This window comes from Phodopus roborovskii, unplaced genomic scaffold, assembly GCF_943737965.1.
Source record: "Phodopus roborovskii unplaced genomic scaffold, PHOROB, whole genome shotgun sequence".
NCBI lineage: Eukaryota > Metazoa > Chordata > Mammalia > Rodentia > Cricetidae > Phodopus > Phodopus roborovskii.
Window position 1 is genome coordinate 12,229,281 of NW_026126413.1, and position 19,693 is coordinate 12,248,973.

At 46.3% G+C, this 19,693-nt stretch overlaps 1 protein-coding gene across 1 annotated transcript in view; it reads right to left on the reverse strand.

Moving 5' to 3' along the window:
• The window catches only part of Map1b (microtubule associated protein 1B), a 90,928-nt gene extending 74,007 nt beyond the window's left edge, over window positions 1-16,921 (reverse strand). Inside the window, exons 1-2 of the mRNA XM_051182833.1 lie at window positions 16,701-16,921; window positions 8,714-8,815 (exon numbers count right to left, since the gene is read on the reverse strand). Coding sequence (XP_051038790.1) covers window positions 8,714-8,815; window positions 16,701-16,884 — 286 coding nt within the window. The 5' untranslated portion in view covers window positions 16,885-16,921. The remainder of the gene's footprint in view (window positions 1-8,713; window positions 8,816-16,700) is intronic.
• Between the last annotated feature and the right edge of the window lie 2,772 nt (window positions 16,922-19,693).

Genomic DNA, 19,693 nt, shown 5'->3' on the forward strand with positions numbered 1-19,693 from the left:
TAAACATGGTTTTAAAGACATCTTGAGGTGCATGGAAGACAAGCCCCCATCTGCCTTTCAGTGCTGATCCACTGTGGTAGCCTTCATGGCGTCCTGGGTTACAGTCAGCTCCACCCTTTTGCAAACTATGTTCTGCAGAAGTCTGATCCACCGTGCAAGTGACAGGTGGAAATGTATGCGCCAATAAACCTGAAGTGGTTCATTCAGAGTAGCTTATGCAGCTAAAAAAATAAGATCCCAGAACTCTTGCCCATTTATTTATTTAATTTATTTATTTTGAGCCTTCTGCAGGATATTTACATGGACCTAATGTAGTTTAATCCCTGTATTTTCAGAAAAGGAAAGGACACAGCAACTTTCCAGAAAGCTCCAGGACTGACAATAGATAGATAGGTTCCTATGTGGCCAGGGCTGGCTGCGTAGGTCAGGCTTTCAGGACCCTCGGAGGAAGGGGGCAGGCCCGCCCTGCTTCCCCTGACAAAGGGGCAGGCCCTTTCCTGCATCAGGGCAGTGAACCGGCTAACTCACTTTTATTTCCTCGGGACTGTCACAAGTCACAATCAGCCCGGCGGAGTCTCCTGTCCTACTGCTTCTCTAGCACTCAAGATGAAGAATTAAGCATCTGCATCCTGCCAGAGTTTGGTTCCTTCGTCAGGGGTCATGAATCCTTACATTGCCATTGGTGAACTGAAGGACGTGGCTCTAAAACAGTTTCAAACTCAGTTTGAACACTTGAGTTTGGGTTCAAAACTTCCCAGGTCACAAAGAGATGTCAACATCATATATTGTATGCACATGTATTTTTTAAAAGTGTATCCTCAATGAAAAGAATTTATAGGGCTCTCTTACAGATGTCTGGTTTGCACACAATGTAAGCTTAGTTGACTTGTTACGAAAATAATTACTACCAGCTCTCGGCCTGGGATTTATGGTAAGCCGTCTAAGTCATCTTACGCCTGCAGGGTTCCAAACTGAACTGCACTTGCTGCCCATGTTTCTAACCACAGACTGCCTGGCAATGGACACCATCTCAACAGGCATACCATAAAATGTGAGTTCTTCTGCCAGTGGATCAGAACAAAACTTTCTTTCTTTACCCTTTCCCCGCTCTCTCTCTCTCTCTCTCTCTCTCTCTCTCTCTCTCTCTCTCTCTCTCTCACACACACACACACACACACAAGAAAAAAAAACAAAAACAAAAAACAAAAAACCTTCCCACTGAATTTTGCACTGAGAAAGAACCTGGAATTCTAGTTGTGAGAACATCCCCTCCTTATCTAACCAGGCATCCACTGTGATTAGAAAGGAGTTTTCATGGGTCTTTGACACACCCTATCTTCCAGGTGAAAGCCTAGAAATGGTAATAACTCTGCAAGATGGCTACAGGGCTGTTCATCATGATGGTGTGGTGGTGTTCACCTAGGAAGCGGGGTATATATTCCACCTTTAATCTTTTTCTAGTGGGGTTTTTGTTTGTTCGTTTTGGCCAAATGTGATAGTTTTGCTGAATTTCAGGAACCCCAAAGTAACACTGTGAGGCGGGGCCTCAGGGCCAGGTGTGCGGTGTTCTGAGCACTCAGCTACTCCACCCCACACTGTGGGAGGCTCCCAGAGGAATATGAATCTGGGCCAGCGGCTCACCAGTGACTGTTTTCATAACCACTGCAATACCACCTTATTAAGGAAATCCTGGTGTAAGGCAAAAGGGCAGATATAGGGACTTTCCTCCAGGACAACAAAGGCAGTCCTTAGGATGTGTTTTATCTTGGTCCCTCCAAAACGTGTGGCAACAGTTAGAAGCAGACCCCATTTGACAAGTGAGGTGTGGCGGTGCCTGCTTTCCATCACATACTTCTCTCAAATCACACATGGATCTCTCGTCTCATTTTCCATGAGTATCCATCTCCCTAGCCCTCGGTACCCATGAGCAGTCCTGTAAGCCCTGGAAGAGCCTATTCCAGTCACTTGTTCTTGTCTTGTTTGTGTTAGCAGCCCAAGCCCTGCAGCTCATTTCTAAGGTGCTTTCCCGGGCAGAGGTACTTCTGACTTTCCCACATCTCTCCAGGACCAAGGAAACATGACTTCACACACAACAGTGATTACCCTCAGACCGCAGTGCCAAAACAAAACAAAAGCCGTGAACCCTGGAGTATGATGTTTGGAGATGCTCGATCGTTGCCTCGGCAGCAGTTCATTAGTCTTGGGTTGCTGCTGGGGGCGGAGTCCTGGTACCTGGGCAACCTTTGTCAACATGACTAGTCCCGGGTTTGAGCAATCAAAACTTGGGGCTTGTTGGACTTTCCATCTTCACTCCTGATTTTTAGGAATTAGAGTAACCACCCCCCCACACACACACAATTTGTAAATTAAGAAAGCGGTGTCTGTAAAATAGGGCTGTGTTTTAAGGGAATGATGTCTTTTCCTAAGTTATGAACAGTGGGATATCTTCCCGCACACTTCCCTTCACACCTCATTGCTTATTAACAAGTATCGTTTGCCTGAAGTCCGAGACACAATCTTTCACTTTGTGTTTGATCCCTCATCTGCCATTCTCTCTAGCTCAGTACCACAAATACAGAACGTGGCCTGAAAAGTGGCGGTAAGCCTGGCTACTGTTGCGTGCTTTTAAAACCTGACGAAATCTTCCTGAAAAGGAAGGAAAAAGCACGGAGGTCGCCTGCAATGCCACCCTTGGTGAGCAGTAACAGCTGCCTCTCTGGACTGCACTTAGCTGGACTTAATGGATGGTTATTGGCGTTGCCTCACACAGCTCCTGAGCCCAGGCAGCCCACTTGCTGCCACCTCCCTGCCTCTGCTGGTCTGTGTGGACTAGTTCCACAGTGCCCATTAGGAACCCTTGAGAGCCATTACTGTCGGCAGACTAAAACATCCTTTCTACTCAGGTTTTAAGAGAGAGAGAGAGACATGAATAGTTATTTCTAGGTGGTCTGAAAGAGCCATCATTAACTCCCTAAGGAATGAAGGCGCCTGAACACAGCAATGACACAATGTTTTTTTCCTTTATGTTGTCCGCACCGGTACCAAAGGAGGGAAGTCACCTAGTGTGTTAGGATGTGGATATAAAGAATCCTGACATTTCAAAGCGGAGAGGAATGTCAATCTCCCCGGAATCGAGTCTCGAGCCTTGTGCTAAAAACACAAGATCCCGAATAAGATGGCTCTGGAACTGTTTTGGAACTTGCAGACTGCATGCTGCTGTCTGAAAGGGAACGATGGGACAGGAGCAGACAGGGCCAAGGGACACTAAGCACACAGCCCTCCCTGCAAGTGGGCTGGGCAGGCTGGGCAGGAGGGCCGGGGGAGGCAAGCCCCATTTACCGCAGTGAGTACTGAACAGAGTCTGGCTATTTCGTGAAGAAATAAGGCTTGCTATTTTAGCGTCAGCGTTCCTTCTGTCATCTTGGGCAATGACATCAGGAAGAACAAGGAAGCCATGGGGACAGGGACCCTGCCCTGTCTGTGTACCTAGGACAAAGGAAGCAGTAGGCAGTAGAGCGAAGCCTTGGCTTTGCAGAGGTCACAGGTTCCCTGAGTGTGAAGTCAGTCCCTTGAATGCAATGCGAGCGTGCGTTTGTGTGCTTTATTGCTTAAAGGCTGACAGCAAGGCTGACAATATATCCATAACTCACCATCACACAGCAGTGGGCGTACTCGGCACATGCCACTCAGCCATAATCCTACGTACTGACTAAATAAACAGGACTAGCCACAGAAATAGGATAAACACATGGTAAGAACAGTCGTATCTTTCCTATGACTCTGAAGGCAAATGTTGGCCATGAGACCTTGACTCAGGAATGTGGAAGGAGGGAAAGGACTCGCAAGCATGGAGTTGAAAGGGCTGGTTTTAATTCTCTACCTACACCAATCTCCGGAAAGGGTATTTCTAGCAGCCACTGAGCACAGACTGAAAGATGCTCACCTGCAGCCTGTTTGTCTTTCATCATCTATAGGAAGACCCTGAGTCCTTAAACAGAACCGCCCAGGTACACATTTCAAAATCAGTCACAACCATACAAAGAAAGGCTTTTGTGAATGTGATCTGTAGCTAGTGGCGATAAAACTAGTCACAGCGTGTACATACACCAACGTTGTACTATTTATTCATAAACCACAGGAAATCTGAGTTTCTTCAAATCGGCAGTGCCTGTAGTCACTGGTGTGTTGAAGAGGAAATGGTGGTGGAATTGAAGGGCGATTGGAAGGCTGGGTCACCACAGTCAGGGAGACAGCTAGGGCTCTCCCCCTACGTCACCATCCTTGTTTTCGGTGTGTCAGGCCATGTTGCAATCGGTCTAACCTCTGCTCTACCCAGCAGTACTCTAGCATACAGCCTTCATTTTGCTCTGGTGCCCAAGGGACTGAACACGGCTGAGAATACATGTGTGACTGGACTCAGGGGGTCTTGCCGCCCCCTACACAGAAGGAAAGGAGCAGAGACAACAAAAGGAGCCAAAGGCAACCGTTTCTGAGACTGTCCCTGATACAAACTAAAAGTTATTACAGGAAGCCAGCCAGCCATATAAGTGAGCTTGGCACTTCCCACAGACAATAAGAATCGCCACACACGTATGTCACACAGGTTTTCTTTGTGAAGATGGGGGATGGCTACTCATTTCCATTTCGTTTCCCAGAAGACACGTCTCAGGGTGTTTGTATTCATTTGGTCTCCGTGAAAACCATGAAGCAGAAGTAAGTAGTCTGCATTATAAGAGAGGAAAGTATCTGTCCAAGGTCATTCGGGGGATAAAAAAAATCCACCACAGGGCTAAGGACAAATGTGGGGAGCAGGCTCCAGAATATGTCCCTGTCACTTTGTGCTGATGGCAAGGAACTGAGTGATTACTAACTTTAACTATGTTAAAGGGCAGAGGAAAAGAGCCAAAGGGGAGAAAAGAGAAGATTGAATGAAACTGGTGTGCTTTCCCTTTGGGGAATGACTTCCTTCCTCCCTCCCTCCCTTCCTCCCTCCCCTCCTTCCTCCCTTCCTCCCTCCCCTCCTCCCTCCCTTCTTCCCTCCCTCCCCTCCTCCCTCCCTCCCTTCCTTCCTTCTTCCCTCCCTTCCTCCCTCCCTTTCTCCCTCCCTCCCTCCCTCCTTTCCTTCCTTTCTTTCCCTCCCTCCTTTTTTTTTTTCATTTTTGTATGACAGGGGTGTCTCTCCATCACAATCTTGGGATACTTCCTATGCCCTCCGATGATAACTTCCCCTGTAACTATATGCACCTAAGTCTACAGTTAATCTCAGGAAAGAAACAATAGAAGGGAAGTGAATAGAATTCTGTGCATCATGGCAAGCCTGGGGTTCTGTAAAAGCTGATTCTTACTCCTGGAAACCTGCAATAATGACTCATCATTAAGGCACAAAAATCATATACACAGCAAAAGCTTTGTGATGGCATGGGGACTTAGAAATAGAAGGGCATATAGCACATTGCTTTATGTTCGAACACTCAGCTGCTGAGCTGTCTCTCGAGCGAAAGATAGGCTGTTGTCTCAGGACCACTGTGCCTACTAGGCCAGCTCTCAGGGCCAGAAAGCTTCAATCAGGGAGAATCAGCAGGGAATGATGGCCTTGGCACACAGCAGCAGGAGTGTGCTGAGTGACTGTGGGGCAAATCCGTGCTCAGCTGGTTAGAGACACCGGCATAGACTTCAATGGCTGACCAGTCCCAAAATCATACAGTCCGCCATGCCACGGAACAGGACTGATGTTCTGAGGGAGTCACACTGTGCCAACCTACCCAGTGTACCAAAGGCTACCTACATCCCAGGTCCTGAATGACAAGTCAGACTACTTTTGAATGAGACCTGATTAGACTCCCACTGAACCTCAAAGCCCCAGGACAATGTCTACAGTAGTATGAGAGTGAGGGCCAGTTCCACCCATGCGATCGGCCCTTTGCAATTAAGGTAACACTAATTTTTCATATGTGGCCTCTGAACCCTAAAAATAATAAAGGAATTAACAAGCAACATAAATGGTGTACAATGGCTCTGACATCCACATGAGCCCTTGTCTACTGAGTCATGGGTGGTAACAAATATTCTACAGTAAGGCTCCTAGCTTAAAACTCACCAAACCAAACCAAATCAACCAACCAACAAACAACGACAAATTTCCTTCTTGTTCTTGTTTGTTTTTCAAGACAGAGTTTCTCTGTGCAGCCTTGGCTGTCCTGGAGCTCGCTCTGTAGACCAAGCTGGCCTCAAATTCACAGAGATCCACCTGCCTCTGCCTCCCCAGTCTGGGATTAAAGGTGTGTGTCACCAACACCTGGTCAAGTAAACCTATTTTATGCCTAGGGTACAGGATTTTATGCCACTATGCATGTGACGCCTCTTCCTCCCCTGGGGACAGAAGTGTGACAGAGGTCCCAGCTGCTCTGTTACTCACTTCACCCTTCAGAATCCATGGCATATGCTAGGTTCCTTTGAATAGTTTTAAAGCAACTGAATGTCTTGTTTTTTGTTTTTGTTTTTTAGGACTCCATCATTCGTCATATTCCTTGTCTCTAAATAGACTTAGATGTTTGAAACTCTACAGGAGGAGGCGTGGCTGATTCCACTGTGAGTAGCTTGGGAGACACAACTCAGCATTTAGTGAGTTCCAAGTGAGTGGGAAAGAGACCGCTAGACTTGATCGCGTCTAGAATCAGATGAAATTTCTCCAGTGTGTTCAAGAAACTTCGATAAAGGATTCCGTGAGCTCAAAGTAAGGATCATCTTGCTATCTCCACCCACCCCAGCCTGTGCGCTTGCTTCTTTCTACAGCACTTGAGATTCAATTGTTCCTTTGTCAATGACAGATTTTAGAATTTGGATTAAAAAATTCTAGATTTGAGCGTTAAAGATGCAAAGGCCCCAAACCCAAAAATCTCCAAAAATGTGACACTCTTCTGGCCCCAGACATTTTAGATATGGAATACTTAACCTGTACCAGAGTCTTGCTCAGAAAACTTCATGCTTCCACAGGGGCACCATGCATTGGCTGTGCTCAGAGGGAAGCTGGGCCACTGAGGGACAGTCCTAATACTAACTCATTCTGCAGCTGGCCAGAATGCTAAGGGCACTGTGTGTCCAAAAGCCAGTCCCCAAACCTAGTGCTAACACTACTAAATAAGCAACCTGTTTTTATAGCAGGTAACAGCAGGAGGGACAGGATGTGTCCGGCTAACGTGGCAATCTGGAGAGCTCTCTTTTTCTAGTCTCCAAGAGCAGTCCAAGCCAGGACTTTAGTCTGGAAAGTGTTAACACTTCAGCAGTTTTTTTGCAATCCTTCATTTTGCAATACACATTTGTCATCACATAAAGACAATCCAAATACGAACATATACAACGAAAGCCACATGTTTACAAAAGAAAGAAAAAAAAGTCTTATAAAAGAGAAATCTGAAAGAACATACAGAGATGCTTGGTTTTTACTTGTTGAAACAAACATACTTGTTGTCAAAGAGCACTTATCTTTTGTGAGATGGCTACAGGGATTTGCAAGGCATAAAAATAAAACACAATAATGAAAAATACCTTAAGCTGTACCTAGCCTTCAGCAAAGTACGTGATGATGGTCCCTAGACAGCATCCCTTCCATCCCCCCCCACCCCACACACCATCTTCTCTAAGTTCTGTGCTTGAAAGCTACAGTTGCAGGTCACTGAAATATACAGGGTTTTATTCAAATCTCAATTCAAGAGGAAAAGAAGGGGATGGTCCAATGGCCATATTACTGAGTTAAGAATGACTCATAAAGGCATCAACATTCCACACACATGGTTTGGAATCTCAGTATGGGATACTGGAATATGATCTAATCATCTAAAAAGTCCAACCTTCATTCCTGATGTTCTGTCAGTGTCAATAAGAGCACAGAGAAGAGAGGCATATACAGAGAAAACTCTTGATTTTATACAAGATTCAAATAAAATGTTATCATTTCAATAGCAACACCTGGGTTTAGAAGGTTCATGATTGAGAACACTGTTTTATAATGCCGAAACGGGACCAGATGGGAGAAATGCATCGATCACAAAGAAAGAAGGGATGAGTCTGCATAAATAATCACCAAAGCCCAGAGATGTGGGCGGGGCACATCCTCACCGAGAGTGTTGTCGGGGAACAACTTTGTTTATGACCATTGTTTGTGTCCTTACCTTTGATTCTCTTATTGTCTTCTTTTTTATTCTGCAATAATAAGGCTGGGATGTCAGACTCTTCTGCACACTAAGGAAGATCTGCAAGCTGCAAAACATCTTTTGTGTCTGAAACACCATGTGTCCTTTCTCTTTCTAGAGAAAGGAGTTGGAGGATTGTAGGGACACCCAATTTATACTCACAGCTTTGAGTAAAATTAATATTTGAAGTAGTCTGTAATCCCTTGAGTTCAGAGACATTGAAACAAAAAAAGGGAAATAACCTGAACTTTGAAACCTCTCACCTAGAATCCATGCCCTAAATAACCCACAAGGCAATCACTTAAATTCTTCTTTCTTAGGTTGTAGCTACTGGCTAAAACCACTGACACAAACAAAATACAAAGACCCTTGTAGCGATGAGAGGAAGTTTGTTGTTGTTTTTTTCTTTTCTTTTCTTTTTTTGTCGTGTACCCCCACCCCTACATGCTAGGCAAAGCTTTCCCAGGCAATGGTCATACCCCTCACCCTTTATAGGTCTAGGCTAACACTAATGCAAGCCTCACCTGGAACTTCAGGAGAGAATCTTGCAGAGTGTCGAGATACAAAAAGTTTGAGTTCTTGGTCCAAGTTGCATTCAATCAGGTTTGTGTCCCATGATCGGATCCCTGTGGAGGAAAAGGAAGACAGTTGGCAGGCTTCCAGTGAGACAGCTCCCAGTGGGCTTGTGGGCTTGGAAAGCATCCCTTGACTAGCAATGGATGCCCACATTGGAGAAGGGGAGGCCATGCCACTGAGACACTGAGACACCACCACAGTGGTAGTCCCTTCGCAAAACACAAATGCAGCACTGCAGGAGGCTGGAAAGAAAGCCGTTACTAGGGAAATGGCAGGCTGGAGGACAGAGAGAAAGGGCAGAAGATGCCAGTTCTGGCCAAGAGGCTTCAGGATCCACGACTATGTGGCCAGGGTCAGACACAGATGGGATGGGAAGCCACCATTCAAGCCCAGGCCTCTGGCTTCCAAAGGATGTTCTTGAAGTATGCTTGTGTGGTCTCTTCTTCACTCATTTTCACCTTGGTTTCTTAACCTCTGGATATCAAATCCAAAATTGTGTGCTCTTTAATAAGCATGTGGAACTCCAGGCTTGGCCTAGGAGTCCTAGCAGCCATTTCTTAGATCAAATCAACTTGTCAGGAAGTGCTTTCATTCACAAGTGTAACTTGTGCCGATTTTTTTTTTTCTTTTTTAATTCAGAAGAAAAACAATCCTATAGAAAAGCAGCAACTTTTTATACTTGATAAGACCCTGATGGGATTGGGAGCGGGCATGAACTTCCTTGCACTATCCTGGAAAGAACAACTAGGGGCCAGACTAACCCACAGTCAGGAATGAGAATGATGGTGGTTTCTGGTTCTGACCACACCTCCTAAGTCTCTTCCTTACCTCCCCTTTTCCTCCTCATCCCAAAGGGGATGCCTCAGAGGGAACACAGAGAACATTAAGTCAGGAGAACACGGGACAGAAGCCAGAAAGAGCTTCGAACCCAAGACAGCTTATCTGTATTTGTGTTCACGTATATCTGCTTAGAGTTTCCCCCACAGATTGGTCATGATGGAGCTAGTACATAGCACCATGACATGCTGTACACTGGTGTGAGCATCCTCAACTGCCAGGGACCAACTTCTGAACCAACAAATCTTATTATCCTTCTCCTAAGAGAGGGACTTGAGCCCTTAGGGCTAACTCTGCAAGTGAACTGTCTCTAATCAAATAGCCAATGGTTGGTTGGTTGGTTGGTTGGTTGGTTGATTGGTTGATTGATTGATTGATTGATATTTGTGCCATTAGCCTACAGGGTTTAAATAGCAGTGCATGAAACCCACCTCTAAATCATTAATGTATGCCTGTATTTGTCATCTTTTATGATTGATTAAACATTCTTACCTTAAGAGTAATCATGTGCATTATACATAAAATAAAGGTATATAATAATATCTTAATTACATGCAATACCTTAGTTAAAGATATATTAGTTATATATCTTCTAGAAGAGTATGGATCTCAGTTCATTGTATATGTAAAGCTATCGCTAACATTATTCTCTCTCATTTTTGCTGTTTTTTGAGACAGGATCTTGCTACACAACCAAACCAACCCAGAACTCTATCTCTCTATCTATCTATCTATCTATCTATCTATCTATCTGGCTGCCCTTGAAATTGTAATTCTGATATCTGAGTTTCTAGTTTGTTGGACAAAGACTGTTTCCATCACAGGAAGATTTTTCAAACAGCCACGTGCCCCTTAGACAGAGGCAGACTCTCTCATAGGAATAACGGGAAGAATTCAGACAAGAAAGAGTTAACATTCCCAAAGAGCATTCCTAAGGAGAGGCTAAATTATAAGGGGAAATTTTATGAGTCTCCCTGGAAACATTAAATGGCCTCAGTTTGCATTTGTGCTAATGGAATATTTAAATTTTAACAAGAAAGGCATGTTGAGAGTTTGTGGGTCTTTTTAGAGGAGAAATGATAAATGGCTTCTTTTTGTTCCCCACAGAGCTTGACAGGTTGAGAGGTCTGAATTCATTAGAATATTTTACTTCAACATATACACTCTATACTAGCCTCTCGTGGAAAGCCATTGAGTTCCTGCCTGAGCGGCTTAATTGGAACTGTTGACGGAGCGCCACTTTGTCTTCTGGCTTGTCAAGCTGGGTCAGTAAGTTAATAATGAGACATATGTATTTAAATTAAATTCATACTATTTTTCCATCTTTGTTCTAAGTCACATCTAAATGGCTACATTATTTGAATGACTTCATCAGGGGCCAGGTGTCCACTTGCCCTTGCGCTGTTGTTTGTCATTTCCCCTTGTCACCACACAAGTGGTGAAATGTTCGCTTTATATTCATTTATGCATTTTACATGTATAACCTGGCAATAGGAAAAAACGCTCAACCTTAAGAAACATTGAGCTAATTCTTAAATTAAACCAGTAGACAGCTAACAAAAATAACTTCCCTTGCGCAAACTCCCAATGAAAGGAAAACTTCAAGTTTCTTTCTTTCTTTCTTTCTTTCTACAATAGCAATTCCCAGCCAAAGTATTTCTTAATGATGTACAATGGCTGCTGCAATTTATAAAATAAAGATTAAGTGAACTCCCTGACTACTTTAGGTGGAAATGAACATTTTTACAGCCATATCAGTTTTGGAAATAAGAGACTTAGTAGACAGACTTGGCCCCTTATTACTAATCTTCTAGATCTGCCCCTTTTATGCCTAACTGGGAGCCAAAGTTGGAGCTCTGATTTTGATAAGCCATTGTCATATTCTCCCTCTGGATGTCATAGCTAGAGGGGATGCACAGGTGTTGTTAGGAGGTTCTGAAGAGATTTGGAAACCAGGAACACATGCTGTATGCCTGACATTCCCCCCCCCCCCCCCGATGATCCTCTATTTCTAAGGACAAGCCCTTGATTGAAGCTTTGATTTTGTAGCAATAAGAGGACTTCACTCTGACTGGATTACCCAGGGGCTAGCAACTGGAGTCACTGGAGGTAGGAAAGCCTTTGTATTTCAAATGCTCAAGGAGCATCTGGTGCTGGAGAACGCTCCTGGCTGCTCCAGAATTCTGGCTCAGCCCAGGGACTGTGTCCATCCCAGGTGAGTAGGAAGCATCCAAGCATCTTTTCTTTTCAGGTCTCTCACCCCAGGTGGTAGCAGAGCACAAAGAAGCCAACAGGCACGTGGCTTTCACCCGATGGAAAGAAGGGGAAGGCCGGTTCAGAGAGAATCAAGGTGAAGAAGGGAGAGGAGTATTGGTCCCCAGGTCTGCAGGCTGGATTGTGCCAAGTGTACCCTGATGATGGAGGAATTTGGGGTTTAATAAGACAAACAAGCAAAAAAAAAAAAAAGCACCTCTCCTTCAGTGGATGAAAAGTGCCTGTTTCTAACAGAAGCAGCAGGCCAAAGAAAGGAAAATGATGACCACACAGTGCATGCCAGTGCTCAGGGGTTCTATGTGACAGTTCTGTGGCCTTTCACAAGCTGTTTCCTTAATGGGCCCAATTCAATTGTCCCTTTGAGAAACAGGCCTTTGAGTATTTCTTGTAAATATCAGAATGGCCAGCCTGTAATCCTATGATTCTGTTTGGAAAAACGACACCAAAAGGTAACCTGAACCTAGAACACAAGCATAAACCCAGAGAAATAATTAACAGAAAATGTTAAGCGGCTTTTTTAGAGGAAAGATTTCCCAGTTTTCCTGTGACCCAACCTTTGCTTTGCTTTTTTCTTTACAAAGCCTGTAATCTAATGTCTGTCGCACATTCGGGTGTGTAATGCAAATGACATCTTACAGCAGTCATTTCAAAGCTTTGGTAGTGAAAAACTCACTATCATAGAGAACTTCTTACAACAGAAGCAAACAGTGATTTATAAGAATTTATTTCTTAATCTGAAAGTTAGAGATTACTTTGAGAAGTAAGCTTTTATGGAAGGTTAACAGAAAAGCATCAATTTAATGACCTTCCATCTGAGGACTGACCGGCTTGTGTTTCAACTTGGATCACAGAGCCCTTAGTGGGTAACACTAATTAGGCAGTACAAGCAAAAATCCATCTGCCTTCTGACTTTGGAAGTGTGAAGATGACTATAACAAATGTAACACATTCTAGCATCTCTTTAACTCCCACCATATATGGTTTTCACTTTTTTTCCCTTGCTTGAAGAAAATGAAAATTAAATCCCAAAGCTGTCCCCAGGTCTCCATTTCCTGGCCTACCATTTTGGACAGAACCTAATGGGTAAGGTAGCCTCAGACTGTTACAATGTACCCAGCTCAACTCACATCAAAAAATCCAAGGCAGTGGATATTATAGTTCTCTATCTTCTTAGGAGCACATTTTGTGCATTCCCAGTGTCACCTAGAGGGACAGTTGCCTTATAATAGTAATTGAAAGCCTCAAGCTGACACGTAGTATTCATTAGATGGCTTGGTTTCTTTAAAAAGAATGGTATGAAACAATGAAAACTCATTGTACCAGGCTTGAAAATTCAGTTTGCAGGGTATTGTTGCATAGAGTCCATGTATTAAAATACAACAAATGCCAGTATTTTGCTAAAAAATAAATTAGGCTAACTGCACCCTGGGGCCAACTGGGTTGGGGTGAATGAATCAGTGGGTGGCGGTCGCTAAGATTCGGAATCAAGTCTGATGTAACTACATCAGTGTAGCTGGACCAGTGCAAGGAAGCGCTATTGTTTGAAGCTCTGGGGAAGAAATGATCAACCCTGACTTTGACTTTGAGCTTTTCGAACACAGTTGAGCAAGTAAGAGTGACCGATTAGCTTCCCTGGTCTCAAGAAGCACTTAGCACCCATCCTGGGGTGTTTCAGGCCAGTCGCTTTACTGCATTATCTACCATCCCTCTGCAGAGGTTGAGACTTTCCCCCCTTTCCAGAGCGCCCTAGGTAATCAATCAGATGGCAAATATGGCAGTCTCCAGGGTCTCTAACTGTGCACGCAGTGCCTGAGTTTGGATGGGAAAGGAAGAGGAAATAAGAAAGGCTAACAGATGAAAAGCTGTTTTCCCAGCCTGCAGGCAGCTCACAATCAGAGCTGAGCCCCCTGATGCAGCTCCATCTTCCTTCACATCATGTAACCTGCAGGCACCAGCAACAATAGCGGTGGCATCGGAGTGACCTCTGGAGGAAGCCCAGCCGGGATCTGCCAGCTGAAGCAGCAGTGTGTCATGCCAAGGAAACAGGGTCTGCCTCCCTGTTGCTAAGTCATCTCAGACTATCTGAAAAGCTGGGAAGCAGGATGTTCACTTATCCTTGAAAGGCAGGGCAGTGTGGGCTGCTCAGGAGACCCCAGGACCCAGGAGAGCACTCTCCAGAGGATCAGCAACATCTGTTACTACCCTGGAGGAAATGGCTGTGCTCACACACTTGGTTGGTTCTTAATGAGATCGATATAACCATTTCAGAGATCTACTCAAAAACCTGGCCAAATTAGGGAATTCAAAACCAGAAAAGCATGCTGATTGCAAAGTGAACATTGGGGTTGGTAAGTGGGGTGGCTTCTGGGAGGATGGTAATGGCTGTTTCTTCTCTGGACAACACAGGTGTGCTCACTTTGTGAAAATTCAATGAACTGCTAGCTTATGGTTTGTGCATTTTCCTCTCACTCCTACTTTAATTGAGACTATGTTTTTATGTTAATAAGACAAATCTGGATTTTTGCATTAAATGCAAAATGCAGCGTAAAATGAAGTAAAGCTAGGAGGTACATCACAGAATTCCTTAGCTGCTTATTTTCTCCTCCGACAGAAAGAGGCTTGAATAAACCCTGGCGCGGAACACCTAAAGGATAATGAGACCAGTAACAAAGCAGGAAGATAATTGTAGTCTAGTCTGAAGGCGATGGCCGAGCCACCTCCCTGCACGAGCGCTGCCCACAAGTGGACGACTGTACAAAGACAAGGTCTGCAAACTGCTGGCTGAATCTTTCTCTGACGTTAGCCTGCTCACACTATGGCCCAGCAAACAGTGACCCTGTGTACCGGTTCTCAAGTCACTGCTTCACAATATGACCTTGAGTCTGTCCCTCACCCTTCCTGCCTCCCTGGGTCTCCAACCTCTAAAAATGGGCGTGAGGATTCTTCTCCTGGCACCACAATGGGTGATCCTGAAAATTCTGGAGATGAAAAGGCACTCCTTAATATGTTATTTCCCAGCAATGCTACGTAAAGAAATTGCTTTTTAAAACACCTAGCCATTAATTCCCACAACAGCCACACCCAAAGTCAGTGCGTGTGAGCTTTCTCCAGGAGTAAAATGTGCAAATAAACCCAGTTTGAGAAGCAGATCAAGGGTTTATAACCTGAAAATGGATTACTGAGATGTTCGGATAAAGCATTGCACTTCTAAAATCTCTTATTCTTGATTACCCCCCCCCCAATAAAAAACCATGACTGGCTTTCTGATCACTTTGTTATTGTTGTTGTTGTTTTCTTTTTAGCTGAAAGGGAAAATCTGTGCTTTAAAGTTAAACAAAAGAACCGGGTCTGCAACTCCAGTCCCCACCCTGCAGCCTTTTGTTCTGGGGACAAGTGGCCATTTCCAAATGCAAAGGCAGGTGACAAGCTTCTGTTTATTTATTTATTCACCTAAACCAAAATCATTTCATCCATCTTTTATTGGTGTGAGTGGGAGCGGGAAAGGAGGGCTGCGTGAACGCCCTTTGTCCGCCTCGGGCTGCCGTAGAGACCGCAGTGCGGACTGCACCACGCCCACCAGCCGGTGTCTGCTGGCAGAAACGTTTCAGCACCACCCCGGGAGAATAGAGCGCTCGGGCTGCGCTGCGCTGCGCTGTGCGGGGACCCGGCCAGCGATGGAGTGGAGGGGAGGGTGGGGGACTGGGGTCGCAACAAAGCGGCTCACAGCCACGGTGGGCGCGAGGCCCCCGAGCGCGCGAAGCTCGGGCACAGTGAGCTCGGGGCCAGCCGGGGGCGCCGCAGTGCGGGGGCAGGTGCGACGGCCGGGTGCGGGCACTGCGGCAGGCCGGGTGGGGCTGAGTGAAGGGCGGGGCCGATCGGTGCCCGCCCGAGACTGCGCCCTCCCGGGCCCTCCCAGCCCCGCCCAGGGTTCCCCGGGAACCGCTATTCCGCCTCTGCAGAGCCCGCTCCCGGGGCGCGCAGCAGCCCAGGAGCTGGCCCTACCCCGCCACCCCCTCTTCCCATTCAAGCTAGGGTCCCTGAAGCTGAGACTTTTCAGAGAAGCCCACCCCGCACCCTAGGGTCCCATTGTCCTTTCTCAAAGCTGAAGCTAGGACCCCAGGGGCAGGATGAGGCCGAACTTCGTTGGTCTGGGAACCCGGTGCAGACGGGTTCCAAGCCTGTGTCTTCGGGGGTGGGGGTGGGGTGGGGCGGGCGTGGCACTAAGACTAGCCTAGTCATTCCCGGGAAAGAAAGGATCTGGAAGTTTTAAGTCAGAAAGGGCATTCTCCATTCTCGGTCGGTGTGTGTGTGTGTGTGTGTGTGTGTGTGTGTGTGTGTGTCAGGATCGGGTGGCACAGGGTGGCTATGATAAGCATGATTTACATGAGGGCCTTGGCACATGGGTTTTCGGGTAAGGGGAGGAGGGTCTCAGCCTTTGCCTAGGGCGAGAGGAGAGCTAAAAGGAGAGGTTTGCTAGGTCCACCCCACCCTTTCTCCGCCTGCGGTTGCGGTTTTATTATGGCCTCCGCTCCTCTGACACCTGCATTTTCACTGAGCATGAGAGGAGGTGACCAAGTCTGCGGTGGCCGCAGACTCAGGCAGGGGATCCATCCCTGGGGGCTATCAAAGATTCTCTCTTTGGGTCTCAGAATATTTTAGAAATTATCTCAGGGAAAAAAAAAAATCCAGATGCAGTGCGGGAGGTGGCCTGGAGAGGCGTGGGTGCTGGGCACGCGGGAGAACAAGGTGGCCGTCGCGCCCTGGGTGGGGTCGTTCTGGCGCATCTGCCTACGCACGTCCCTGGGGGGCCGCGGGGCTGCTTACCCAGCTCGATGTTGCCGATGGCACGCCTCAGGTGCTCTTCGGTCACCGTCTCGCCGACCACCACCAGCAAGTAGAACTTGCTGTCTAGGAAGCGGTGCGACAAGCTGGGCGAGGTGGACGCCGCAGGGTTGGCGATGCTGCCTGATGGCTCCGGCTCCGTGGCTTCCACCACCACGGTCGCCATCCTGCAGGCGCTGCTAAAGCCTAGGCGAAGTGTTCCTCTCCCGCCGCTCCTCTGCTCTGCGGCAGGAGAAAAGATTATCTCCGAAGGTGCTGTCTCCGCTCCGCCCCCTGCGTCCCCCCTCCTCCCGGCGCGCGTCGCCTCCTCCTCCGCCCTCTCCCGGCGCGGAAGAGAGGAGCGGGGAGTGAGAGGCAGGGGAGGAGGAGCCGTTTATATGGAGACTAGGCTAGGAGCCTGGGAGGAGGAGGAAGAGGAGGAGGAAAGGACCACCCGGCTCATCCTCGTGGTAGCTGCCTCCACTCCTGTAGCCCTTGGCCCAGGGCTGATGTCATCTGCAGCAAATCATTTCGCCGGCGGCCCGGAAGCTGGAGGGACGAGGTGTGTGGACAATGGTCTGGGCAGGGCCAGGAGCCAGGCTCTGGAGGACCCAAAGAACTCTGCTGTAGCCCTGAGGGGAACCCGCACCACCACCCTTCCATACACACCTTCCTTGCCCCAAACCATCAACCCTCCTGTACGGAAGAGGGGATGACTTCCTGTTTCGGTGTGGGAATATATCCTGAGTCTCGAGTGCACATCAAGCCTCTTCCTGTATCCCCTCCACCATGAAGTTGGAATTTTCGTAGCTGCAGCAATCACAATGGGCTCTGGGTTAAGGTACCCCACTCAAGAAGACTGCCTTTTTGACTTTGTAGATTTAGAAAGGAATATTTGTCATTTTTTGTTTGTTTCAAACAACAGGAATATTTGTCACCTTCACTTAAAGGATATTTTGCAAGCCCTAAACCTAATGTGTTCCGGCTTTGGAGTCTAGTCCGGAAAAGAACTGGCCTTTGGTGCTCATGGGAAATGAATGAGAGGAGGCAGACATTATGTTAGATACAGATTTCTATTTTTTATTAATATGCTGAACAGATAGCATCAGGCAGAACAAAGCATAGAGAAGATACTGTCTCTGCCCAGCAGGGTTCCAGTGACTATGATCTGCTTTTCAGTTCCTTGGGGATACACAGGCAGAGTCATTTTGTGTGAAAATGATGTCTTTTAAGATACACATAGCTTTGGGAGTTTTTATTGTCTTTGTCTATATTTAGAAGAACTCGTAATAATGTTTCTAAAGGCCACCACATATATCCACTTCTCACAAATCTAATGAATATGTTTCTGTCTTAGGACAGGAGGAGAAGGCAAACACTGCATCATCATACAAACTGGGGGTTAGAGTTTTAGGGAAGAAAGTTAGATGGAAATAGGAGTAGTCAATACACTTAATATTAGAGTATATACTAGTTTTTAAATGCCAACTGGAGGGGCTGTAGCTCAGCTGGTAGAATGCATGCCCGTTCCAGCATCCTAGCCACTAGGCAGTGTAGATCAAAACTTCAAGGTCATCCTCAGCTATTGATGAGTTCAAGACCAGTCTGGGATACATAAGACTCTGTTTCAAAACAAAACAAAGCACCTATTGTAAGATTTTTCAAAATAGCCCAGTGTCTTAGGTGTGCTCTGTCTTGGCTTAGTAATTACATGCCTTTTGCCCTGTTTCTTTCTTGAAGCCTGACAGGCTATCCGATGGGCAACCAAAGACTATGCTAGTCTGGTCAATGGAGACTAAAGTTAATGCCTGACATATAGCATTAGGGGTCTGCAACAAGCTTGCTGCAGAGATTTGGCCACCAGTGAACAGAAACTGCCTGGGAAGCTGCCTGATGTTTGGTGAAGACAGGCAGTTACTTAGGTAAGGGCAGCAGGGTGGTCCATGGCTAGGGTGAGGAGGTGAACAACATCTTTCAAGAGGTCAGCCATCAGAATGGCTTCTTGGGGTGAGTTTCTTCCATTTCTCGGAACCACCATTACTGGGGTGCATGATGGAGTGTTTATGGTACTTTTTGTCCCAAGTTCCTGTAAGAGACTGTTTGGTGGTAGGAAGGTTTGTTTGTGCTCAGGTTCCTATGTTTCCGGCCATGGTCTGTTGCTTCCATTTCTTTGGGTCCTAGGTAGGGCAGACTGTCATGGTGGGAGTAGCGTAATGGAAGGACCATTCACGTCCTGCAGCCAGGAAGCAGCAGAGACACTGCTTTTCGCCCTTTCTCCTCTGTGCCCAGCCTAGGGAGTGGTGCTGCCCACATCCACGGTAGTTCTTACGCTCTTAGCTAATCCTCTAGAAACAACCCAGCAGACACCCAAAGGTGTACTTTACTAATAGCCTAGGTGTTTCTCAACCTAATCAAATTAATAATCAAGTTGATATCTGTGCTCTTTTACCTCATTTATTTTACTTAAATGGATTGGGGGGGGTCTTATGTTTCTGTGTACATGGAAACACTACTATTACCAATAAATAGGAGGTAGCCCTCAAAATATCCAGAATGAAAATAAGATAACTAATTAAATTTCTGCTATAAATTGCTCTTATTTGCTCAAGATTGAGCCTGAGGTTTCTACTATGTCAGACAAACACAGAAGGTGAAATATGCTAACACCTAACTGAATTGTTCCATATGTTGCAATGGAACGTTGGATGAAAAGTACAAAGGAGGCCAATGAGATGACTCGGTGGGTAAAGGTGCTTGCTGCCAAGCCTGGGAACCTAGGAAGTTCAATCCCCAGGACCCACAAGTGAAAGGAGAGAACAGACTACCAAAAATTGTCCTCTGACCCACACACACATAATCGGTCAATCAATCAATTAAAAGAGAAAAGTGGCACCAAAGGGCTGTTTCTCTGTGGTGACCTGTACAACGAAGCCACGCCCACACACCACTCCAGTCTTCACCCTTGCAATGCAAACCAGGGGTGTGCTGGCAGAACA